Source organism: Barbus barbus, assembly GCF_936440315.1.
Source record: "Barbus barbus genome assembly, chromosome: 2".
In the NCBI taxonomy this organism is placed as follows: Eukaryota; Metazoa; Chordata; class Actinopteri; order Cypriniformes; family Cyprinidae; genus Barbus; species Barbus barbus.
The window spans coordinates 36,951,981-36,979,768 of NC_136730.1; the positions used below are offsets into that span (position 1 = coordinate 36,951,981).

Here is a 27,788-nt window from a genome sequence, read left to right on the forward strand (position 1 = left end):
GACACAGACATGCTAGATCTGTGACTGACACACATAGACACAATGTATTAAAGCAATTATGCAGCTGTTGACAGTGTAAGTTCATCTGAGAAGTGCAGTTTGGGTGAGTTTGCTGGTCTGCAAATAAAATAGTTCTTGTCTGCCCACAGGTTTGTCCTGCTAATTGGGAATGTAATGTTGTTGAAGTGCAAATGGATGTTGGCATGGATGTGTTTGTGTTCCTGTAGTCATTTTGGGCAAATAAATGTTTGTCTGAAAAAAAAAATCTTATTTAGTTTTGGATTATTAAAGCAAAAAGCATTAAAAACATTCCCGGACTGTTTTATGTTGTATTTTCTTTAAACTATAGATAATTTGTTTTTGACATGTGGCAGTTAGACTGCTGTTACAAAGTGTTCATGGTTCTCAGGAAATGTCTAAATCCTGACCACTAACTGCCTCTAAGTTTACTCAATAAGATTGCTACAGCATATTGTGTTGGTTTTTGTGTCCAGCAATCGGGCATTTGGGGTTATTCTTTATCATTCACTTAGACTTGTTTTTTCTTTATGCAGTGGCTCTGTAGCATATTTGGGCACTTAAACCACAAATAAAATGTATCAGTGTCATTGTATCAGATTAGAAAATATCAAGCCAAATGAGGAACTTAGAACTGACTCTGAGGTGATTGTTAATGTATCGCATCAGTTCACAGGTCTCACAAAAAGTGTCTAAATACTTTATTATTTAATACAGCTATTGTTTTATCATTACAAATAAAAAAAATAGGTCCACATGAAGAAACAAGCTTGTAAAACATGCAAAATGAAGTGTTGTGAAAATCTAAAAATGCATAAAGTTTTGTGAGGTTTTTGTAGTTTTACGTGTAGGGTTAAAGTAAGGGGATAGAAAATACAGTTTGTATAGTATAAAATACCACTATGGAAACCTCTGTCTGTGTGTGTGTGTGTGTGTGTGTGTGTGTGTGTGTGTGTGTGTGTGTTGCGTCAAGCCTCTAAGCGCTTCTGGCGAGGTCAGGGAACAAGCTATCAATAGTTAGAGGGGAAAGCAAAACGCAGGTTACCCGAAATGGCTACCTTTCTTCTCGTTATTACGACGATTCTTCTTACATTCGGGATAGTGTGGATATGCGGCCACTCACGGAAAAGGTGAGATGAACTCACGGTCATTAAGTCTCTCTTGAATAACGCAGATCTTCACGCTTATCGTTCGTAGGTTAGTGCACGTCCAGTACAACAAGTGAAAAAGGTAAGGTATAGACTATGGTTATATCTGTTCGTTATGTTACTACAGGAGGAACTGAAGTTTGAGGTAAGGTATGGCAGAATGATCATATTACGAACCCTGGTAACTTGTTAATTATTATCGCAACAGACGGATTACAACACAACAAAACAAAACAAACATAGAACTATTTTTTAACACATTCTTCAATAAATAATGTGTAAGTCTGTGTAAGTATATCAAGTAATATGTTGGTTAAATCTGCTGAATATTAATTTTGAAATATCATTCACAATAAAAAAAAGTTATTCTTCCCACACACACACATATATATATATATATATATATATATATATATATATGTGTGTGTGTATATATTAATGATGTAGTAATGATTACAAATATGCATATCAGACTAACTGAGAACATTTCTCTACTTTATAGCCTACAGGAAATGTGACGTTTATTATAAAAAAAAAAATCAGATGTCCTATATGATTATATGATTTTTTTTTTTTAATTACTAACTATGCTCTCTGTTATTGTGTGTGTCTATTTACAGGCGAAAAGGGGAGCCTCCATTGATTACTGGTTGGCTGCCATTCATTGGTGTCACGTTGGATTATGTTTCAAACCCTTTAGGCTTCTTAAGAGAGACTCAGAAAAAATATGGGGATGTTTTCACATGTAAGATTGCTGGGAAGTACTTCACTTTTGTAACAGACCCTTTTTCTTTCTCCATTGTGATGCGGCAAAGCAAAAATCTTGACTTTCAGAAGTTTGCTGTTGGTTTTTCACACCGGGTAAGTGATTCAGTACCAGGGGGTGGGGCATTATAAAACAAGCCTGGATGAAGAGAGTGTTGTGTTCTGATCTCCAGAGGCTTTTCTTTGAATGTTAATTTTTATCTCTTTAAAAAGAGTGAGCAATTGCCTCTCAGTTCTCCAAAGAACCAGATTCATTAACTATGTGAGCTATTAGGCGCAGTGACATCTAATCTGTAGAATTTATCAATGTACGCAGAGATGCCCAGTTTGCTCCTGCAAAAATATCTCCCTTACTGACAATAGGTAGCCCAAAAGGCAACCCAAAAGCCTCCACCATCCAATGGGAAAGCACTGAGAGGAGATCGGCCTACTGTACCTTTACACTGAGTAACCCATCAAATGAATAATTATTCTTCCAAAATGATCATATCCTGCTCACATATAAGCACAACCCTTATAAAACTATAAGTATACTATAAGACTACTTATTACAAATATAATATACTTAAAAAGAATATACTTATGTAAAAAATAAATGTAATGTTTAAATGTATGTTAGTTGCATTTAAATTAAAATGTATTATAGTTAAAATTTATATTGAATTCAATTAGTTGAGTATTTTTTGGCCACTAAGGAAGTGCTACTTTATATGTAATTTCATTATTTCAAAATTACTTGATTATTACATAATTACCTATATTGATATGATTAAAGTGGACTGCTGAATGTACTTAGATACATATGGTAGACTAAAATACTTTAACATAATTTTTATTTAAATTTGTATGTCATGTGTTTAAATATATTTGTAATTTAGAAAAAAAGTAATGTTGCAAAAGTTGCAATTTTGTACATTAAAAATATATTAAGTTTAAATGTAATATCTGATAACACTACAGTTAAAACTATAATCAAGTTATTTGCATGTGCTTAGTATGTTAGTCAGCACATCAAAATACTGTGAATGTGCTTCTTGAAAGAACAATGAAAGGTTATTCAAATATATTGATTTATAATGTACTTATACTTAACTTTTAATTTGACAGCACTACAAAGGTCGCTTTTTTAAATGTGTACTTAAGAAACAAAGCCATGAACATGTCTTTTTAAGGCCTTGTATTTAATTTAATATAATTAACATTATATTATTTGCTTTTTAGTTTTTCTTATTTTCGTCTTTTTAAATCTACTTTTAAGTTTTTAGTACACTACAAGTGCATTAAGCATGGACACAGATAGCAATATCCTCTCCTCCTATTTCCTATTTTCCACTTATGAAGTCGTGATTACAAGCTTTGTCATATTCAAGTGCTTTAATGTTGCAAAGAATAAAATGTAGCATCCCATTGGTTGACAATCATATAAACATTCACAGTGCTATACATGCAGTATTCTGACAATTCTGGAATTTCGGTCAAATGCATGCTTATTTCACTGCTTATAAAACATACAATATGCTTTGAATGATCGTACAAATCTAGCCTATAAGTACACTACTTCAGCGACAAGACAAAGGGTTGTAGTTGTTGTGAGAACAGCATTGACAGCAGCAATGGTTGTGCCCTCCACCATGTTTAAAATTTATGACCAACCCAACTCTGAAACTCTGGTGTCAAAATTATTTCCGAATTTCCCAGTAGTAAATACTTGAGAGGCCATTCACATCTAATTTCCGATTAGGAAACTCGTATTTACGATAATTCCGATAGCATGTGAAGGCAGCATTACCCACACCCTTAGGCCCCCCACCACTGCAGGTTTTGAATGTCTCCCTTATCATGCACTGTTTGGTGGGGAAGGGCAGATGTGTGAAGCACACGACTGATTTCTCAATCATGCCAATTAAAATCACATAAGGAGCATGTTAATGGACACTGGATAGTGTTTAAAACTTTTTTGGAAAGCCCAAGTGCATTCAAATGTGATGATATTCTCCCCTTGTATGCAATATGTCAGTGAAAACACAGGCACTTTGCAGTTATCCACAGCTGAAAACCGCAGGTTTCACTGCAACCTGAAGCTTGTAACCCTAAGTTATAATTGAGAAAATCCAAGGCTCCTCAGAACACTCTCTCCAAGCATTCTGATAAAAAGTAAGTAAAGTCTGATAGTGAAGTGTTTCTGCTGAACTTACAGTTCTGGTCTTCAGAAGCTCAGGAGACTAAACCTCTTTAATTATCTCCCAACAATGACAGACCCCTTTGGAGTGAGAATGTGAGGATGATGAGTGAATGTTTGAAGAGAACACACAAACTGTTGGATCTTATGACAAAGTGTTGTGATGGTCCTCATTTCAATCACTTTGAATATAATGGAATAAATGTAAATGTAAAACATTGGCTAATAACTGGGGTGGATCCTGATTCTCTGCCTCTGTTTCTTATATGTCTGTTTATCTTTCTCTTTCACACACACACACACACAGGTCTTTGGTCATGCTGACTTTAGCTCTTCACTGTTCAGTGAGAGTTATAGGGAAGTTCACAGCATTTTTCAACAGACACTTCAAGGCCTGTCCCTGCAGCAGCTAACGGAGACCATGCTAGGCAATCTGCAGATGGTATTGGAACGTGGTCTACCATATGAGCATGACTGGATTGAAGAGGGTCTTCAGAGCTTCACAAACCGCATCATGTTTGAGGCAGGGTTTCTCACTTTGTTTGGAAAGGATGCAGGGTTTCTACAGGCCGATGGCATGTCGGGCACCAGAATATGCATGCAGAAATCTGTGCAAGACTTTTTGGCATTTGATCGTGCTTTCCCTGTACTGGCTGCAGGGGTTCCCATTGGTCTATGTGCAGAAGCATGGCGAGCAAGGGAAGCCTTAGCAGAGGAACTGCTACATGATAAGCTTCATCACCGGAAATGCATCTCAGATCTGATTCAGCGCAGAATGGACGTATTTGACTGCATGCATTTGGATGAAACTGGAAAAGCAAGGACACACGTGTGCATGCTTTGGGCATCACAGGCTAATACTCTGCCAGCAGCTTTCTGGAGCCTGTACTACACATTGAGGTAAGTTGAAATATTACATAGGTAATGTAGATACTGATAAAATCAATGTTAAAATGTACATGTCAAGTATGCAACAACACTAATTATTGACAATGACTGTAACATAAAATAAAAAGTTAACATGGGGAATGTTTTTTAGAATTCCACAATATTTATAAGTAACTAATAAAATATGAAAATTAGTGACACTTTGTACAAACTTTTGTACTTCTGAAAAATTATACCATATGACATGGATCATCAGGTTTTGCATGTGTGTAGCTCATGCCAGTTAGAATACTCCTTTCATTAAAGCAGGCCATTCCAAATACTAACACATTGTAAAATTATATTGTTCATTCAAATTATTCACTGAGAGCCATAGTAAAAAAAAAAAGGTTTTGTAAATTTTCTTTTTTTTACATCATTGCATTGTTTGGAGCATAAGAAACACATGGCATATATGCAATTTCTTTCCCTATTCACTTATTATGTCTCCCTAAAATGCCTAATAAGCATCAGTATGTCAATGGACATATATGAAATTGATACGTGTCTCACAACAGAAAGACATATACTGCTTTGAAACCCCAGGGCAACCAAAGTTGTTCTGACATATTCATTTATGATAAACAATTTGAAAATTAGTCCGATTTCAATGATAATTACAAAATATTATCATATTTCCATAAGAGTGCTGAATTTCGTCATATGTCTGTCATATTTAAAGACCAAGCAGGAGGAGCTCTCATGATCAAACTTCCAACCATTTGGTATCTCTGAAAAGTCCTAAATATGCTATGTACAGGACATCCAGATTTAGAATTGTGGCAAGTATATGGTCTCAGAAAAATTAACTAAAATATAATGTCCTCTGCAGAGGGCAAAATATATGCCTGGGTCACAGAAGCATATAATGTGCAATGAAAACATGTATTCAATTAGAATACTAGATTTTCATTGTGGTCTCTGACTTTTTAACCTTTCTATAGGCCTGTTTGATAATACCTTCACAGTAAAATGAATGAAGTACCTATTTAAATTAAGGCATGTGTATGTGTGTACATGTATGTTTGTGTGTTCTGACCCTCAGGTCCGTTGATGCTTTCACCGCTGCTTGCACAGAGGTCAATAGGATTTTGTCAGGTCAAATAAACAACCAGGACCAAACAATCTGCCTTTCTAGAGAGCAGCTGGACTCTATGACTGTATTAGGTAGGTGATTTCTTATTGCTCGTTTCCACATAGGTCAGTACAGTACAGTACGGTACGATTCGGGATGGAACACTGTGATCCATTTTGTTAAATGTCAGCTTCACCAATAATAGCCATTATAAAAGTATAAGTACAAAATATAAGAGGCTTATATAATATGACAAAAGACAAAAGCAAACAATTCAGTCAAATGTGCGCTACAATGTCAGTGCTGCACTATGGTAAAATGAAATGAATATATAAAGTTATGAAACATAACTTTGTGCTCAGCCAAAACGACATGACCAGGAACAAATAATAGATTCATGAGACCAACGGTTGCCTGTTATATAACTAAAACAAATTATATCTCATGTTTAACCGCTACAGAGACATCAGAGCCAGCAGCAAATGTCAGAAGGACTAGCCGAGTTAAGGCTGCTCTTATCCGGATACATGAGCACTGAGCACGGGGTGATTGCCTGGAGCTCACATCTCACATCAAATTTCCAAATAGGCGTTAATAAACTGCAAATTTTAGTTTTAAACAACTACATTCTCACCTGAAAAACTCTTTAAAACTACATTTCATGACACAATAATATAATATTTCGAAAATGTTTCGGGTTTTAGGCAATGACTGATGACGTTTCACAAAAACATAAGTACAGACAAGAGCGGGGAAGTCGTGGGAAGTCGGGGAAGTCGTGGCCTAATGGTTAGAGAGTCGGACTCGTAATCGAAAGGTTGTGAGTTCGAGCCCCCGGCCAGCAGGAATTGTAGGTGGGGGGAGGGAATGTCCAGCGCTCTCTCCACCCTCAATACCACGACTGAGGTGCCCTTGAGCAAGGCACCGAACCCCCAATTGCTCCCCGGGCGCTGCAGCATGGCTGCCCACTGCTCCGGGTGTGTGTTCACGGTGTGTGTGTGTGTGTGCATTTGTTCACTACTCACTGCTGTGTGTGTGCACTTGGATGGGTTAAACGCAGAGCACCAATTTCGAGTATGGGTCACCATACTTGACAATACGTCACGACTTTTAAAAAAAGAGCGCATATTGAGAAATGGCTATTGTCTGTATAAAAATATAAAGTTATAAAATACACTTACATTGTGTGTGTGTTTGCGCACTCTGAAGTAAATACGCCCAACACGCATGAACAGTATGGCGGAACGAGTGAAGGAGACGCTTGTAGACACAAGTGACGATTCTAGTCAACCAATCAACATTCTGCGGTGAGTCTAGCTCCACTCTTTTGGTACATTTTGCTGTGCTAGGTACACCAACGGAAGGGTACCAAAAAAGTGGTACGATGTGGTTTGCTTTTTTGGTACCATTCACAACTTCTGACAGTGGAAACGGAAATAATTGCATACTGTAGTGAACTGAACCGTACCGCTTGGTGGATTATTGCACTGTAACACATGTGATTGATTGATTGATCTGTGCAAGAGAAGGAACGAGAAGTTCCCCCTTCCCCCTTGGAAGTTTGCTAGGGCCTCCAAAATGGCACCAGTTCAGAATCACTGTTTTAGACAACATTGGCAAGCTTTAGTTATTGTATGTCAACTGTAAACATAATTATTGTTCATTTATGGCAATTCTTCAAATCCAAGAATACAGTAGGCTTATTCCCAGAATTCTACCAGCTCAGTAACCAGCTGAGTCTTTGATTAATTTATTTTATTTATGTACAGTAGATTCCATAGAGCAGTGGTTCCCAACCTTTTTTTTCAGGAGACCCCTATTTTAACACTGAAAAATGTTAACGACCCCCATGCATTCTTTGCATTCCAGCACATTTGCATCCACGCACTGCATGTACTTGTTTGTTTCATTATAGAGGCTGAAAATATCCGCCAGGTATGATGTTCTGATGAGAAATTCATCTGTCATTTTGTCAAACAGTTTCTGATTGTTAATTTTCAGGAACACCTTTATTTTTTCTTTCAGTTCAATAAAACAAACCAACACTTGGCCTCTTGATAGCCAGCGTACTTCTGTATGAAGGAGGAGTGTCTGATGAACCTCATCTTCACACAGCTCCGCAAAGATTCGCTTGTTTACCGGACAGGCTTTAATAAAGTTAACAATCTTTACAACTGTCTTCATTGTTTCATTAAGTTCATCAGAGAGGTGTTTGCTGGCCAAGGCTTGACGGTGTATCAAGACAGTGGCGAGCCTTTTCCTTCTAAAGTGTATTGAAGCCCTTGTTTTTTCCCATCATTGAAGGAGCTCCATCTGTGCAGCATGCGACTAAATTATGTGTTGCTTGGTGAAGTATGTGTCAATCGCGTGGAAAATATCTTCTCCTTGTGGTGTTATAGACAAATTAGTTGACAAAAGTATATCCTGCTTTATTTCGGTGTCTTCAATGTACTGCACATATGCAATGAGGACTGCTTCATCTGCCACAGTAGACGTTTCGTCAAGTTGGATAGGAAATGGGTGCATCTTTAACTTTTCAACCAACGTGTTCTCAACATCATTCGCCATTCTGTCGATTCTGTCCTTTATTGTATTATTGGACAGAGGTACAGATTTTAGTTTTGAAGCTACCTGTGCCCCGCACATTATTTCTGCCATCTTTACACATGCGGGTTTGAGCAGAGTTTCCCCGATGGTGTGTGGCTTTATTGATTAGGCAATTAGGAGAGCACACTCGAAGGATGCAACCATCGCCTGTTTGTTTTCATTTCCAGCTCTAGTAAAGGCATCTCTGATGTTCTGGGGTCTATTTGACATAAGTTCTTTTATCCTTAGGAAAAATTCTCTGGGTTTACCAACCCTCTGTGAGTGTTTGCTCTGATGTCTCATTAGTTTGCAGGGATTCATGTTTTCATTTGCTAGTCTCTCACCATAGATTACGCACTCAGTTCTCACCTTGTCCATCACTTCAATGAAACCGAATTCAAGATAACTGTCCAAATAAGTCCTTGTTTTCTTTTTAGCGCATTCATTTTGATCTTCTCCCTGGCGCTTTGCCATATTTTCTCTTTGCTTCGTCTTTTTTTAAAGTTACGTCTGTACGTTCCCACACTTAAGATACGCTGCAAAAAATTCTCGACGTTAAGGAAATTTCTTCTCTATTCATATATGAATTTAATTTTTTTTTTTTTTTAATATTCAGAATTTAATTATTTATAGTGCTGCTATAGATGGAAAAAAAAAATTTGGCGACCCCTCGAAAATCATTAGCGACCCCCGGGTTGGGAACCACTGCCATAGAGGACTTATATTTGTGAATATTTCAGGCTCCTATCTGGTCCCCCACTAGATTATTACCTGAAAGAGAGAGGGATTTTACAAAATTTCATTTTCTCACTCATTTTAGCCCCCATTGAAAATAATAATACATAAAAAATATAAATAAATAAACATAAAATAATCAAGTACTGTAAAATTAAAATAAAATTGTGTTTTTTCAATACCAATACATAATCACTCAATACAAATAGGACAGTTAAAATGGTGAAGCAACCAAATTTTGATACATTGCAAGACTCCAGCCATGCAGATATTCAAACCAACTGCATCAAGAATTTTGTATTTGTTTGTATTTTTCCTCATGACAAGGAACAATAATATTCTTTCTTGTATGATACTACTTAGGTGATATTTTTATTAATAGTAATATTAGTTGTGTTATTTTTTTAATTAAATGTTAAAGTGGTATCTAAGTTAAATGTTTTTTTGTTTGTTTGTTTTCAGAAAGTATTATTGAAGAAGCGCTTCGCCTGTCTAGTGCCTCCATTATGATACGTGTTGCCAGTGATGACTTTACGCTGACACTGGATTCAGGTCAGACAGCTGATGTGAGAAAAGGAGATTACATTGCTCTTTACCCCCAACTTATACACCTGGATCCTGAAATCTACCCCAACCCTACAGTATGTGTTCAAACTTATGTCAACTATTTTTTATTAACCAATGAGCTCTCTCAAACCACAAGCTTATACAAATTAGACAGGTTTTTAGATCATTTCCATCTGTAGGATATTTATAATATTTAGAATTTTATTATATGTATTGTATGTAAGTATGGAAGCAGTATGTATGTAGCTTCCACTTACCTTAAATGTATACAAGATTACAAAGATTGCAGATTTTCCTAATGCAATGTTCCTATTGCACAGTTCTGATACAGCATGTAATTGTTATAAAATATGTCACTCAATGCATTTAATATACTTATAAAGACACATTATACAGTAGTAACTTTGATACTGCAATATTTTAGACATCACATTGACTTTTTAAACACAGACAGCTATGTACAGTAAATAAAATGTTCCTCTGTTTCCCAGGAGTTCAAATATAACCGCTTCCTGGATGAAAAAGGTCAACGAAAGAGTAATTTCTTCAAAAATGAGCGAAGACTGAAGCATTTCTTGTTGCCGTTTGGTTCTGGTGTTAGCAAGTGCCCTGGACGATTTTTTGCAGTACATGAGATTAAACAGTTCCTCGCACTGACACTGTGGCATTATGACCTACAGCTCAGTGATCCTGATGTCACTCTGGTTCCAGACAGTACTCGTGCAGGCCTGGGTATAATGCCACCATCACGAGATGTCCTTCTCAGATACAGAAGGAAAACCAACACCGCCGCAGAACAGTTAAGATAGGAAATGGAGATGGAAAGTATAAGATGCAAGAAGGAACATGAAGATCTTTGCCATAGGACAAGATAAATTTTCTAGTTTCTATATGTTAAATGATGATTTGATCTTATTGGACTTTGTATGATGGATTGAAATCGATGAAAATGTAGCATTTCTCACAAATGGGCTTAATAAAAATAGCACAATAGTAAACTGTTTAACAGCAACAATACAGCTTCTGTATGATGAATATTTGTATATTTGACTTTGATAGATCAGGTGGACATGATTGTAGACAAAAAGTGTAAGAAAAGGTGGGTTAACCTCTTACTATTATCTATAACATAGAGTCACTTTGCCTGGTTTGTCTGCACTGTAAACAATGGCCAGGACGTCTCCAATAGCCTTGTGGGCAGCGTGCCGACATATCATGCCATTGCGCTATGGGCGTCCCAAATTCAAGTCCCAGATCAAGGACCTTTCCCAATCCTACCCCCTCAATCTCTCCCACTTTGCTTCCTGTCTCCTCTACACTGGTCTATAATAATAAAGCCAAAAATCAAAAAATTGGAAATTACAGGATCAAAAAGAGTATTATTTTACAGTAAATTACTGCAGTCAGAAATTTACTGTGAAATCAAATGACTGTGAATGGACAGCAGGATAATGCTAACATCACAGTAATTTACTTTTCTTGTTTTACTGTAAATTCACATTATAAAGTTGTCTTTAACTGTGCCACTGTGAGAAATGTATTTGTTTATTACTGTAATTGGTTTGAAGTCACCATAATGGTGATCGATGATCCCATTTGTTTGGGCTCTTTGACATTGCACATTCATATTCAAATTTCTGATCTAGTCATGTCAGAAGTATGATAAATTAAAACATTTGTCAAAATAACCATAAGCTAACTGTCACGTGTTGGTTTCTGCTTAGTTCCTGTTTGCCCATATTTGTTTTTTTCCAGTTCTTGTCATTAGTTAATCATCGTTTATTATCCCCACCTGTTTTGCATTAATCATCTCGTCTGCGCCTTTGTTCCATTTCCTTTATAAGTCCTCAGTTCTGCCCTTGTCTTTGTCTGAGTTTAACATTTAATAAATAGAAGAGTGTGTTGATGCTATTTCGTCTTTTGTTTATTTCCCTACAACCACAAATCCGTGACAGAAACTCAGACCGTACCGAATAATGGAGGTCACGGATCGCTTGACTACCCTAACCCTAAGCCTAATATTATGGAAATTTCAAAACTGATATTTTCAGGCCTGGAAAACTCATAGAAACAAGTAAATTTGAGTTATCAGATTTTTCTCACTTAGCGTAGCCCATTTTTTAATGTTGTCTGTCTCTCTTTAGCTACTTCTAGCAGGCTGTACCCTGAGCTGAATGAGTTTATGGGTCTAAATCTCCCACTGACAGAGTATGTGAGGGAGTTCAATGGACTCGCTTCGTGGACGGGGCTAGACGACGCCACGCTGAACTCCTTGTTCTGGATCGGGGCTAATTACCATCACTCCGTGGTCCTCCCAGACACCACCGGACTCAGCTGGAGGGAAGGGATCCTCCGGTGTCTGGAGAGTATCCTGCCCCGATCCAGAACCAACCCGCTGACCGCAGCTCGCTCCAGCCCGCCGTCCGCGGGAAAGCGTCCACCGCCGTTCGCGGCTCTCCCATGTCCGCTGCCGTCCACGGCTCTCCCTTGTACACTGCCGTCCGCGGCCAACACAAGTTCGCCGTCCGTAGCAAACCCAATCACGCCGCCGTTCGCGGCCAACCCAGGCCCTCCGGCGGAGAGTATGGCAAGCCCTCTGGCAGAGAGTATGGCAAGCCCTCCATAACTCTCCAAACCAGTGCCTGCTCTTCGCATGAACCCTCCTATGATGCCGCTGGTCCCGTCCAGCCCTCCTTCGTCTCCGCTGGTCCCATCCAGCCCTCCTTCGTCTCTGCTGGTCCCGTCCTGCCCTCCTACGTCTCCGCTGGTCCCTTCCAGCTCTCCGTCAACACCGCTGGTCCCGTCCAGCTCCGCGATTCCAGAGTGCCCCCAAGAGGGGAACCTCCCCAAGAAAATTTTTGGGGGAAGCCATATAGTCACTGCCTGTGTAGCCGGGACAAGGCCACGGAGTCTCCTGATCCGCCATGGCCTCCCAAGTCTCCTGATCCGCCCTGGAGGCTTCCCTTGTCTCCTCCCTGTCCTGGCCCTGCTCCAGCCTCCAGGGCGCCCGCCCCCCATCCCTGATATCACTGTTACGGTGCGAGATGCACCTTCCGGGAGGGGGGCGATATCTGTCATGTGTTGGTTTCTGTTTAGTTCCTGTTTGCCCATGTTTGGTTTTGTTCTGGTTCTTGTCATTAGTTAATCATCATTTATTATCCCCACCTGTTTTGCATTAATCATCTCAGTTGCTCCTTTTTTCCATTTCCTTTATAAGTCCTCATTTCTACCCTTGTCTTTGTCTGAGTTTAACGTTTAATAAATGGAAGAGTGTGTTGATGCTATTTCGTATTTTGTTTATCTCTCTACAACCACAAATCTGTGACGGAAACACAGTATCATTCTGTTTGTTTACAAGAAGTTTCTGAGTGCAGTTAGATACAAGAAAAATCCCACTGTGAAAAGTGTAACTCAGAATATACTGTAATTTTACACTACAATAAATTTTTTAACATTGTGCCATCAAATTATGGCAATATTTAGGCCTATATACATAAATAAAATCTTTACATAAAAATATAACTGCCTATATGAATGACCACTAACAGCCAATGGTTTAAGAGGGTTATTGGATAGCTGTGCCACATTTAGGTGTGTGTGTGTGTGTGTGTGTGTGTGTGTGTGTGTGTGTGTGTGTGTGTGTGTGTGTGTGTGTATCAGGTTGCTATGTATTATGCATTTCTTTTACATAGTAGCCTATGCCACAAAGGTAAATTCTTCTTCTCAAAACCAGTAAAACCCATATTTTGGGAGACTCATGAAACATGCTCATAAGATCCTGTGTTTATTTGGTATTGTTGTCTGTTTTGATGTAGTGTATTGCAGCACTTTCTCGTTGCCTATTATAATTATTATTATCAAAAATTGTATTTAAAACTGTTGCAGTCCAGCAGAAAAGCACAACCCAACAGTCCAATGCTTTTATCCCCTCGCGTTTTCATGTACTGCGAGCAAGCATAGCTATTTTAGTCGAACGAGGGCGCTCACTCTGGGGAGATGTGCTGACTTGCGCTCGAGTATATGCTGTATTTCCCTCATCCAGCACACCCGAGGACATTCCATTCATTAGCTCTGAGACCCAGTGAACTAAATCAGCTATCATAGGTTTACTATCGAATAAACCGGACCGACGAGCACTGAAGCCATATAATACTTCATTGGTGCGCCTAGACTTCTGCATCGTCAAGGTGAGTGCGCATCATCCTGGCCGCATTCTTACAAATCGTCAGAAAACGAGCTAACGTTGACTTGTCACAGTCACAGCTATTATGTAGAAATATTAATTATCGCATTATCTCTTAAATTTGTGCTGTCTTTTATTCTATATTCCAACAACGCGCAACATTCAAGAAACAAACCTTCCTTGTGCGAACGACCAGTAGCCTATATTTGTTGTCATTTAGTAGCCTATCTTTACAAAGCGAAAATTACTGCTTGATCTCGACAAAATTGTTTTTTTTATCGCAGACGCAAAATGTGATATGCGTCTGCGATACACACAAACACATGGAAATGTGGAAATAAGAAAATGTAAAAAAAAAAAAAAAAATTACAAATAAATAATAATAATAATTGTCTGGGCTAAGTTTCTATTAACGTTACGGGTTTTATGTTTTTAGATAGTAAATTGTATTTCTATTGTTACAATAACTAAACATTAACATTTCTTCAGGAAATTCATCCAGAGCGCTCAAAACAGAATAACCATGTCACTGTATCCATCTCTAGAAGACATGAAGGTGGATCAGTTCATGAAGGTTGGATATTGATTTATTTATGTGTGTATGTATGTATGTGTGTGTGTATTTAAAAATATATATCTACTTATCCAAAATGCTAACCCCCATAACCCCCCATTTTATGCAGGCACAGAACACCCCTACTGCGAGCCCATTAAAGGCTTTACCTCTTCCAGAGCCTGAGCCTGACTATGATTCAAAATCTGAAGAGATGGGTAAGAATTAGATACTGTGCTCTACCTATGTATGATTACATAATTTATGACAGAAAAGGGGCTTAGACTCTGAAGCTGAGCTTCAAAAAAGGGTGCCATGGGTACCTAATAAGAGGGTTTAGCATACAATCACACTTTAGTTAGTTCTCACTATTAACTATGACTTTTGCCTCAATAAACTCCTAATTTGCTGCTTATGAACAGTAAGGTTGTTGTTAAGTTCAGTATGGGGTAGGGTTAATTGATCTAAAATATGGTCATGCATAATAAGGCATTAATATGTGCTGTATAAGTACTAATAAACAGCCAATATACTAGTAGTATGCATGCTAATAAGTAAATAGTTAAAACTGTCTCTAAACTAAAGTGTTACTGAATATATAGGGTTCTTACAGTCTTGAATAATCAGGAAATATTATGGAAATTTAAAAACTGATATTTTCAGGCCTGGAAAACTCATAGAAACAAGTAAATTTGAGTTATCAGATTTTACTCACTTAGCGTAGCCCATTTTTTAATGTTGTCTGTCTCTCTTTAGCTACTTCTAGCAGGTTGTACCCTGGGCTGAATGAGTTTATGGGTCTAAATCTCAGTGCAGAAGCTCAACAGTCTCTTTTCTCTTCAGTTCCTGACCAGACCAGTGGGGTGAGTGTGTTTGTGTCTGAAAACGTCCCTTTTTCAAAATAAGACACAAAAACAAGACATTCTCTTGTGAAAAAGAAGTACACTTTGCATGTATTTAAAAACAAAGAGTACTTACTACAGAAATGATTTACTTTTTGCTTTTTATTTATGAGTGAAAACAATCTATGACTAAAAGATGAACAAAAAGAAGAAGGCAAAAATACAAAAAACGTCATGTCTGAACTTGCTAATAAATCATAGGCAGTGTAAAGACAAGAACTGACAAAAATCTCAGTGGGCAGAGGTTGTACATTCACAAAAGAAAATAAGGAACGAAACTTCAGGTGAACATGATTCTGTAACCAAGGAAACAGGAAAAAAAGCAACAGGAAATGTAGATATACCACAATGGGAACAAAAACAACAACAACTAAGAGTCCAAGGAAACTTCAAACTAAGAGTCCTAGAAACAGAAGACACATCACACTTTGGACTTAATACAATTTTATATGTCATTTAATAATTAATTCCATGGTCTGTGAAAAAGGTTAATGCTCATTGCCAAAGTACTGACAAGCATTTATGGTAAACTAATATACTGTAACAAACCAAAAGGACAAGGGAAAGAGAGGAGCACACCAGAATGGCAGTATATCACACAATCTTGTATTCAATTTTAAAAGCATAACACAACATAGACAGAAAAAGTTCACATATTTGTTTCTCTGAAAAAAAAAAGTTACAGGCAGTTATTCTACTTTTGAAATGTGTGTTCCGTGTCGGAATGTCTTTTTTGTTCGTTTTTTGCTCTGTGTGATTCCGCCCACTGCCAATTTACCCAATAGTATTTTGACACCCCAGGTTGCCAGTTGCAAAACAGCGTATTACAGCCATGGGAGACAACAAATGAACTGGGTCAGAGATCACTGATTCTACCCTAAAAAGCCTCAGCATACATCTAAAAAGCTCTATAACGATATTATATTAATATTAAATATATTAAAATAATATTACATATTAAAACACAGATAAATCAACTCAACAACTTACATTGTAAGACTTGTTGCCTTCCATTGTCAGTTACACTCATTCCACTTGTGTGTCCTGATCTGGCAACCCATGTGAGCATAGAGTCTGAAGAGGAGGAAGTGGGATAAACGACTATCTCCAATATTTTGAATTTGGACTACACCACCCAATTCAACCGCTAGCTGTCAATATTACATACTGCACCCTTAAGAAGCTGTTTTTACCTTACTTTATCTTTGAAAATTACTTTCATTGGTATAACTTAATGCCACCTTGATTACAGTCACTTTAAGTAATATATTTAACTTGAATAAAACTAATTGTTTTTCTCAATTTTTGAAAAATAACTGAGATGTTACCGCATGAAGTATATATTTTGGGTAATTTGACAAAATAATTTTTGCTTTTTAGGCTCTTAGTGTCTGCACACATGGAATGAGCTGGGCGGCAGCCCCCATAACAAGAAGTGACCTGGGGGTGAAGCGGGCAGAGATTCGACTGGGTGTACGGGAGGTGGTGCTGTGCAAAGACATGGATGGGAAGATTGGCCTCCGCCTCAAAGTCATAGATAATGTATTTCTTTAATGTTATAAATACTTTAACTTTTTACACTTGAATTAATATAATTTACTAATCTAACAATCCAACAAGAGAGAATCTATTGCAACATGTCAATAGTCTGAACTTTTAGGTGAAAAATATGTCAAACATTTAGATATTTGAATAATTTCTAAGTGTTCTATGTTTTATTTAATGACATCCACATTCACATCATAGCATTACACCCCAAAAGTTTAATGGTAATCTCTGATTAACATTTCCAAATGTGTGTTTCAGGGCGTGTTTGTGCAATTAGTGCAGGCTAACACTCCTGCAGCACTGGCAGGGCTGCGCTTTGGTGATCAGATTCTGCAGATCAATGGCAAATCATGTGCTGGCTGGAGTAGTGATAATGCACATAAGGAGCTTAAGAATGCCAACCCAGAGAAGATCACTTTGGCTGTGCGAGACAGGTACACACACGCACACAGACATCATATATAGAGCATTTTTGCAGGTTTCAAATACTCTGCACAATGATTAATTTATGAGGATCAGGTTTCCATGAATTATTCATGAAGAGATCAGACACAGGAGGGTGTGTGTATGTAGTTTAAGCCTTACAACTGTACAGCAACTATTGTTGTAAACCATTGTTGATACTAAAAAGTATGTAGGTATCAGAAACATTCATGAAAAGAGTTGTCAAAAGAATTTTAATTTGTCAAATTGTATAAGTCCATTTAAATTTTTTGGCCAAGGCCTGAATTTGAGCAGTAATAACAGGAGAGAGGGGAATGAGAAAAGACCTTGAGTCAGAATTCAAGCTCGGGTCACTGAGTATACACCAAGCATGCTACATGATACGTGAAAGTACTGCATACACAATACACATAATATACAAAATAAAACAAACAGTGTTTTATTTTCAGGTACAAAAGGTGCATTTAGCCAGAGCATTCAAGAAATTACTTTACTTTTACTTACTTACTTTTGTCATTTAGCAGACGCTTTTGTCCAAAGCGACTTACAAATAAGAAAAAGTAACTAAAACTAAAAAGTTACAACTCTATAAATACTATCTACCCACATATTTAAGAAAATAAAGAAATTAAATAAAATTAACACGCATATAACAACAACATTTCAATAATAAACATATCAATGAAAAAATTAAATAAAAAGCTACTACTATCTTATATAATATTTTTATATTCCTTCAAAAAATTGAAGGAATATAAAAATAAAACGCTATTGATTCCTATTAAAGCAACTGTATTAAGGTTTTTCAGTCTAGTGAGTGATTTTTCTCTTTATGTTTTGTTGTTTTATTAACATTAAAGGGGTCATCGGATGCAAAATTCACTTTTACATGTTGTTTGAACTGAAATGTGTGTTGGCAGTGTGTGTACACAGCCAAACTATAATGATAAAAATCCAACCGGTGGTTTTTTAAAATCCAGATAAACAATATCCCCTTTTTCAAATCAAGCCGTTCTCAGATTCTTGGCTGTGTGACGTCACACAGACCCAGGCCCCTCCCACGATTGTTGATTGACACTAGTGTTTTAACTTAGACCCGCCCTGAGTGAGCTGTCATCAGTCTGCCATTGTTTCGATGCCGGAGAGGTTGTAGACAAGAATGTTTCCTAAGCAACTGAGGTGTTTTGTTGTTGGATGTAATAATGTATATAGCAGTTGTCATTTACTCCTGACATCTGAGCCGCTGAAGACACAGTTGAGCACGTTTGTTTTTGAAGGGAATACGTCCCCCGATCTGCCTAAATGCATTTATGCTCATGCGAATCATTTGTGATTCAGCTTCACCTCCAGAAGAAGTACGTTTTTTTAATGAATTTTCATTAATCGCCTTTCCTAATAATGTGCTAGTTAGCAAGTTTCACATTGAATATGGCTAAAGTTTACAGTCTCTCAGAGAACTGCGCATCACCCCACGGAGGGAGAGGGGCAGGGATAGCAGAGCTCATTAGCATTTAAAGGGAAATGCACTGAAACTGCTTGCTGTGAAAACAGCTGTTTTTGACAAGGTAAAAAGTGTGTTGTTTTACACTACTACTGAGAAATTTTAGCCAAAGTATGATATAGATTTTTCATTAAGACCCTAAAGAATCATATCAACTTGTGGAAAATGGGCATCTGATGACCCCTTTAAAAGAATAGTTCACCCAAAAATAAAAATTCTGTCACCTGTCTGTCAATGCTGTCATAGTGTTTTATTTTTATACCATCATTTACTCTCAAAAGTTGTTGTAAACCTGAATGAGTTTCTTTCTTCTTATGAGCATAAATAATTTTACCTCTCACTTTATACTGCTCGCACACTCAATGCTATTTTCATACTGCCTTTTTTCGGTTTCCTGAGATGCTCAGAATTCACAATAACTTCCAAATTCAACCCCAAACTCCATCCAACATTCTCCGACCTTTCCGTGCTCGACAGTGAAACTATCTCCTATTTCATCAAGCAAAGATGCAGAGCACAAATTCCGAGTATGGGTCACCATACTTGGCCACACACCACTTCCCTTTCCCCTTTCAAAATAAATCAGATCAGGAAAAAAGAGGTCACCACGTCTACATATTTAACCTCCCGTCACCAATCCAACCGTATCAGGACCTTTTTTCTTATCTCCAATTCAGAAGCTCTCAGTCTACATCCCCTCTCTACCCTCTTTTTTTCGATGACTGTAACCACCCGTCACAGTCCTTCCGAATCGGGGCAGCAACTACAGCTCAAAAAGGCCTTTCACAGCAGCAGATCCAAGCTCTTGGTCGATGGTCATCGGACGCCTTCAAGAGCTATATCATGACCAAATATTTTCACATAAAGAAAGCTCATCTAACTCCAATCAGTTAATGACTGCAGTGCCCCGCTCATTTAATACTTCCGCTGCAGTGCCCCACTCATTTGACACTGCCGCTGCAGTGCCCCGCTTCATTTGATACTGCCGCTGCAGTGCCCCGGTCATTTGATACTGCCGCTGCAGTGCCTTTATCCATCGTTTCGAGCCAATGGCTTTTTCTGCTTCGGACAGGGCTCTCCCTTCTGGTGCAGCAGAGCCGCGGCTCCCTTCGGTCGCAACGAGAGCCCTCCATCTGTTGTTTTGAGTTTCACGGCTTATTCAGCATTTGACAGGGCTCTCCCTTCTGGTGCAGCAGAGCTGCGACTCCCTTCGGTCGCAGTGAGAGCTCTCCATCTGACGCTGAGAGTCTCTCACCTGTCCTCCCATCATGTGCCTCATCATTCCTCTGGGTTCAGGCTCTATCCTGAGCTCGGAGCCCTCCCTCTGAACAGCATGCCGAATATGCTTACTAATTGCTCAATCAGATTATATGTTAGTGCGAACTCGTGAAATGTTATTTTGAAGAACGTGGGTAATCAAACAGTTGCTGGTCCCCAGTGACTTCCATAGTATTTTTTCCTGCTATTAAAGTCAATGTGGGCCAGCAACTGTTTGGATACCCACATTCTTCTAAATATCTTCTTTTGTGTTCAGCACAAGAAAGAAACAGAAATTAAATTTCAGGGCAAACTATCCCTTTAATGACTGCCGTTAGCATGTTTAGTACCATCCCTTTAAGACCTGCACTCATCTAATAATACAGGCAAGTATACATTTTTCTCTCAACGGTTTACTTTAATTTTAGACATACCCAACTGAGTCTATATGTTAACCTTTTGTGTTTTGACAGTATTAGAGCAAAATATAATTTAGTGCAGTAATTAGGCACTGTTTGACAGGCTTTTTAGTGTGTGCACTTCAGGTGTACACACTCAGAAAAAGCGCACAGCAGAACAACACGTGAATGAAATGCTTAACCAGCAAGGCTTTAAAGAAGATGCAAATAATATACTTTTTTATGATTGTGAATAAGTGCAATGTCCTGTGACAGTAACTCTACCGCTGAGTTAACACTGATGTGAATGTATGTGGAGTTGTACAGCATATTGAGACAGAGGTGCCAGAACTGCAACTGATAGAATGTGTGTAGCGTGATACTACAATATTTCTTCAAAAGCAGATCATGGAGACATTATCATCCACGATCAAAAATCATCATATCACACACCTCTAAGCTGATCCTATGAAAACACTTCAGGATGCGACCAATTTAAGTGATTATGTCACACATTCGCCACCATGTTCTCTGGTGTTGGTCACTTAGATATGTAAAACTATATCCAGGGAGAGCAGCATTTAAAATGCATGAATGAGAAAATAAGAGGTATTAAGCAAGGTATTAAAAAAAAAAACTCAGTATGGTACTTGCTCTGTCTGACACACACACACACCCGAAGCACATGCACCAAAAGCAACCCAACCTTTGGATTGTCGATCTGAATTGTATTTTTCATGGCTTATTGTGCTTTAATGGTCAAACACACACAATAAATAAAAAAATGTCAGTCTGGGTGAGTATTCAGTCGGTTATGCCTTAACTAAATGTAAACAGTTGTGATTCAGTATCAATATCTTGGATCAGTACATGCACTGAAAGGTCTTAAAGTGTGTAATGAGGAGTCCACTGAAGGCGAGCGTAGTGAGAACCCAAGTGCAGTTTAATTACAGACGTGATCCAAAAATACAAACATAATCTGAGCAGACGAAGACTTGGATTGAAACAGACTTGGCATGAAACAGACTAGACTCACCGACAGCAGGTTACAACATCAATACACGACCAGAGACACTGACAACATGATGGCTACTTATAGCAAACAATACAGGTCATGTGACAAGAACCAACCAATGAGAGACAGGACACATGACTTGGACAACCAATCAGAACATGACACAATGAACAAGAGAACCAATAGCAGGAATACAAGATGGCAAGGGAAGCATGAAACAATTACAAAATAAAAAACATGAAAGCAAGAACATGAAACAGAACCCAAAACAGACCTTACATATTCCCCTCTCAAAAAGGTGACTCCAGACACCTAAAGCACCCAAAACAAAAGTCCAGGAAGGTGGTGGAAAAGAAGTAGTCCTGGGGATGGGATGGAGGGCCAGGCCCGTGAAGGGGAACAGGACCTGGAGAGTGGGGCAATGGCACAACTAAACCATGGGGCAGATGTGGGCGTGGACCGTGAAGCAGAGGGCAAGACCCTGGGCCATGGTGCAGTGGAAGACAATGGAGCAGAGGGGGACCTGGGCCATGAAGCAGTGGCAGACTGTTGAACACTGGAGGACCTGGGCCGTGGAGCAGTGACAGACAATGGAGCAGAGGAGGGTGTGGGCCATGAAGCAGTGGATCGATGGAGGATCTGGGCCATGGACCAGCTCCAGAGGAGCATGGAGCCTTGGCGGATCTGGAACAGCAGAAATCCATGGTGGCGCAGGCAGAGCAGGGAGCCATGGTAGTCCCGGCAGAGCAGGAAGCCAGGACGGTGCCGGCAGAGCAGGAATTTATGGTTGAGCAGAGACATGGACAGACAACTTGATTTTGACAGAACAGGCTGAGAGTTCACGAATACCCCCTTTGGCAGTGACAGGAAGTGTTCATAAACGGCCTCCGTGGCCATGACAGGACACATAGTGAGTTCCTGAACGTCCTCCGTGGCCGTGACAGGACAGACAGTGAATTCATGAATGGCCTCCATGGCCGTGACATGACAGACAGTGGGTTCAAAAGTGGGAACCTCAGGAGGTTCTGCAGTGGAAGACACCACCTCTGGTGGTTCTGCAGTGGACGCTGCCTCCTCTGGAGGTTCTGCAGCAGAAACCACCACCTCTGGAGGCACTGGAGTGGATACATGGACATCGATACATGGACACTGCCTTAGGAGCAGATTCATGGACAGGAGAGGCCTCAGGAGTACAGTGTGCAGCCCACATGCTCAAAATGGTGAACGCCATTACAGGCAGTGCAGCAGACAATGGGATAGCTGCTGGGCTTGAGAGCATAGAGACCACTGGGATGTCAGCCGCTCGCACTGACATCAGTGGTGGGTCCATTGTCAGTCTTTGACCAAGCTCCGCACCCGCAGGAGCTTGGGTACTATAGCCCCCCATATATATATATATATATATATATATATATATATATATATATATATATATATATATATATATATATATATATATATATATATAGGCATAGCCTACTGTTACGGAAGTAGGAATCAGGTTAGTGATGATATAAGGATTCTTCGGTGTTCTGGAGGGATGGTAACTTGAATATCTTTTCCCAAACAGGAGACAGAACAGGAGTAACTGCACACCTCACCAACACAGTGGATCAGGACGAGACTCGGGAGCTGACAGACTTGGGATCGCTGGAAGACACACTTAGGATGGAACACAGCAGGTACGTAAACAAGATGGTAAGTATCAAGCATAGAGATATGAAAGCTATAGTAGTCCTCTTCGTAGGAACGAGACCGGACACTGGAGTGTTCTGAGGTGTGAGTATTTGAGGAGTGCGGGATGATTGCCATTGATGACGTGCAGGTGCAGGTGATTAGAATTCGGGTGAGGGAGTGCGCTGTGATTGACTGGTGATTGAGCCTGGCCGATTTGTGACAGCCTACATTGTTACATTTAGTGTATTTGTTTTCATAGTCATATGCAATATGCAATATGTACATTTTTGGTTGGACAACACTGGCAAGAAGTGAAATAACATTTCTGTTAATAAATAAAGAAAATACAATTTGGCTTTTTATCCCAATACATATATACACATACACATATATACTGTATATTGTATGCAGTATTATTTGATTTATTTATTTATTTGTTTGTTTGTTTTAGATGACATAACCATTCACAAATAACTTAATATTCTGACAAAATAGAACTTTTATTGCTAGTATTTCACTGAAGTAGGATTGTACTTCAGTGAAAGTACTGTTTGGCTCATCAGGCAGTTTCAACAAACCTCTTTCTTTAAAGGGATACTCAAAAATGAAGATTCACTTATCAGTACTCACGCTCATGTCACTCCAAAACCATAAGGCTCCACTCTCCATGATAGGAGACCAGACACAAATCACCATGCACGTAACGTCTTTCACTACAGCAGCGTTGTCATACTCTCGCTGTCGCTGCTCCACTGCACTCTAAAGCTAAAACGTGACCACTTTCTCATCTACCTCACCTCCATCTTCTTTGTCTTTACCACACTTCTACTCTAGGTCACTCCAGTGCCCTACTCAGGAGTGACAGAGGATTGCAGTAACTTTCTCCTTTACCGTTTGCTCCAGTTAGAGATGCAGTCACAGTGCTTTCCCACGGTTCGAGCCAAAAAAGTGTTTGTCATCTCTCTGCTCTCTGGAAGTGCACTGAATTTGAACCATCTAAAACCAGAACGACCCGGTCAGCCAATCACTCACCCAGCCAGGCAATCTGAATAACTGTACCGTCTGTCAAGGAAATTTCTCTATAACTGACTATGCTCTGCACTTCTGAACCTTTGAACCAGCAAGTGGATGGAATGAACTGACTTTTCTCATCACCTACCACTGGCCCTGGAGCCCTCTCTCTGGCTTTATCTCACCACCCACAATGATGTTATTGTCACGGTTTGGTTTCTGTTTAATTTCCCTTTTGCCCTTATTTGGTTTTTCCTGTTCTAGTTTCCTGTCATTAGTTAATTATCGTTCATCCTCATCACCTGTGTAATATTAATTATCTTGTTTCCTTGTTTGGTCGGTCCCTTTATAAGTCCTCAGTTCTCCCTCAGTCTTTGTCTTGGATTGATGTTAGTTAATGTTAGATAATGTTAAGTTTATGTTAAATAATGGAAGTTGTGTTGAAGCTGAATAAAGATACTCCTTTTTTCCTACTCCTCGTCGTGCACTCCTGACTACAACACATACCATAACAGAATCCAAGACCGAAACAGGATGGATGACCGAACAGAAGATGAGGAGGCGGCTGGTTTTGGTTCCCCGCAAGGGATATCCTGGGATCTTCAGCCCGCTTCCTCCACCCACGGCGATGATGCCGCCGCCCGCGATGACGAGGATTCCGCCCGCGGCGAAGAAAGTTCCGCCGTCCGAGGCGGAGATGGTTCCGCCCGCGGCGATAAGCCCTCCGCCGTTCGCGGCCAACCCTAGCCCGCCACCTGAGAATGTGGCAAGCCCACCGCCTGAGAATATGGCAAGCCTGCCGGTTCTTGCCCTGCAGCTCCTGGATTTGGCGATACCCCCTGAATTCTCGGCTCCTGTCCTCTCCCCAGAGCCCGCTCCTCGACAGCGCCCTCCTGTGCCTGCTCTACGCCAACGCTTCTCCTGCGTCTCCGCTGGTCCCGTCCAGCTCTCCTGCGTCTCCGCTGGTCCCATCCAGCTCTCCTGCATCTCTGCTGGTCCCGTCCAGCTCTCCTGCGTCTCCGCTGGTTCCGTCCAGCTCTCCTGCGTCTCCGCTGGTTCCGTCCAGCTCTCCGCGCTTCAAGAGCGCCCCCAAGTGTCTGCGCCTCCAGGGCGCCCCACAGAGCCCGCTCCTCCAGAGCGCCCCACAGAGCCCGCTCCTCCAGAGCGCCCTCAAGTGCCCGCTCCTCCAGAGCGCCCCTCAGAGCCCGCTCCTCAAGAGCGCCCCTCAGAGCCCGCTCCTCAAGAGCGCCCCACAGAGCCCGCTCCTCCTCAGTGGCCTCCAGAGGGGAACTTCCCCAAGAAAATTTTTTTTTTGGGGGGGGCACATAGCCAAGGCCACGGAGCTCCCTGATCCGTCATGGCCATCCAAGTCTGCAGTCCCGCCATGGCCTCCCGAGTCTGCAGTCCCGCCATGGCCTCCCGAGTCTCCAGTCCCGCCATGGCCTCCCGAGTCTCCTGATCTGCCCTGGAGGCTTCCCTTGTCTCCTCCTTGTCCTGGCCCTGCTCCAGCCTCCAGGGCGCCCGCCCCTCCTCCCCGATGTGACTGTTACGGTGCGGGATGCACCTTCCGGGAGGGGGACGATATCTGTCACGGTTTGGTTTCTGTTTAGTTTCCCTTTTGCCCTTATTTGGTTTTTCCTGTTCTAGTTTCCTGTCATTAGTTAATTATCGTTCATCCTCATCACCTGTGTTATATTAATTATCTTGTTTCCTTGTTTGGTCGTCCCTTTATAAGTCCTCAGTTCTCCCTCAGTCTTGGGTTGATGTTAGTTAATGTTAGATAATGTTAAGTTTGTTAAATAATGGAAGTTGTGTTGAAGCTGAATAAAGATACTCCTTTTTTCCTACTCCTCGTCGTGCGCTCCTGACTACAACACATACCATAACAGTTATGGCCTGGAGAAATTAATTTAACTGTGTCTCATCTGTGCTTCCCATCGCAAGGCAGTCACCAACTTGCCAGCCCTACAGTGACCTATAATGACGTATGGCTTGGTCAACTCTACCTCCATGTTCCAAGGCTTCATGAATGAGGTATTCCAGGAGTGTCTTCATTACTTCAGCATCATCATCTGTATCGATGATATCCTGGCTACTCTAAGAACGAGACTCCAAAAAGTGCTACCATGTAACTCTTGTAATGGGAAAAACTCTGCAAACACTGTCTGTTCCTAGGGTTGAAGAAGTGTGAGTTCCATCGGTCTTCAGGCCAGTTTTTCAGATATAACATCAGCCTCACTGGAGTGCCAATGGACTGGGGAAGGTCTCCACCGACCAGTCGTGGCCAGTTCCATCCTCTAACAAGGAACTACAACACTTGTGTTTGTATAATCTAATCTGCCAATAAACCCTGTAGAGTTCACTCTGTCTGAGTCCATCTCTCTGTGACAGGTTGTTTTGAAATACTAGTGCATATATGGGAAAGGATGCAATACAAGAAATTGCAAAGGAAATCCTGCAAAGGACTCCCCGACAAATTTTTTTTCTTCATTTAAAAAAAAAAAAAAAAAAGCAAAAAATGTTGCCTTATACTATCACGTGCATGTTTACTATGCAATTATAAACCAGCACTAAAAATACTATTACTGTTTGCAGGCCATTGGAGCGAACTGTTACTCTTCACAAGGACATGAACGGGCAGCTCGGCTTTCTTTTTAAAAAGGGTCGAATCACCTCAATAGTAAAAGACAGCTCAGCTGCACGTAACGGCATCCTTACTGATCATCAGATCTGTGAGATCAATGGTCAGAATATAATCGGACTGAAGGTAAATGACATCAGTGTTTTGCATTTGTTGGTTTTCCTTTCTCTTTTGCTCTGTCTCTCTTAAATCACAACATAGCCCTCTAAAGCACTTGATTTCAATTTAAGCTACTTTCTTCTCTTTTCATCTCTTTGATTAGGACTCCCAAATCACAGACATCCTTAATTCCAGCGGAGGAGTTGTCACGGTAACTGTGATGCCAGTGGTCATCTTTGAACACATGATGAAAAGGTATGGAAAATAAACAGCGGGTGGACAAAACCCAATGCCAATCAGTAGTCTATTCATGCAAGTTTACTGAAAGTATCTTATTTTTCCTCCTTTTATTGTGTCTCACAAATGTATTCTTAACATTCTTTTTCTCGCTGCAGGATGTCCAGCAGTATTGTAAAGTCACTAATGGACCATTCTATTCCTGAGGTGTGAGATCGTTTGGATCAAACTGTACAGCTGGAGATGATTTGGCCACAGTTTTTGGAGGGCTCACATTTTGTTTGGAGCACAAGTTCGGTTGTGTGTCCACAATCATGTGATT

The 27,788-nt window shown here is 40.0% G+C and overlaps 2 protein-coding genes across 2 annotated transcripts; both read left to right on the plus strand.

Annotated features, from left to right (window-relative positions):
- Positions 1-958: 958 nt before the first annotated feature.
- Positions 959-11,910, plus strand: LOC306883437 (cytochrome P450 7A1-like). Its single transcript, XM_079438702.1, has 6 exons — positions 959-1,148; positions 1,787-2,027; positions 4,418-5,010; positions 6,083-6,204; positions 9,896-10,074; positions 10,492-11,910. Exons 1-6 carry the CDS (start codon positions 1,069-1,071, stop codon positions 10,807-10,809), a joined length of 1,533 nt encoding a protein of 510 aa, XP_079294828.1. The 5' UTR covers positions 959-1,068; the 3' UTR covers positions 10,810-11,910.
- Positions 11,911-14,706: 2,796 nt separating this feature from the next.
- LOC306881532 (syntenin-1-like) lies at positions 14,707-27,679 on the plus strand (the record flags this gene model as incomplete). Its single annotated transcript, XM_079435687.1, has 8 exons — positions 14,707-14,757; positions 14,867-14,954; positions 15,493-15,599; positions 17,019-17,180; positions 17,445-17,620; positions 27,085-27,256; positions 27,393-27,484; positions 27,625-27,679. 8 exons carry the CDS (start codon positions 14,707-14,709, stop codon positions 27,677-27,679), a joined length of 903 nt encoding a protein of 300 aa, XP_079291813.1.
- Between the last annotated feature and the right edge of the window lie 109 nt (positions 27,680-27,788).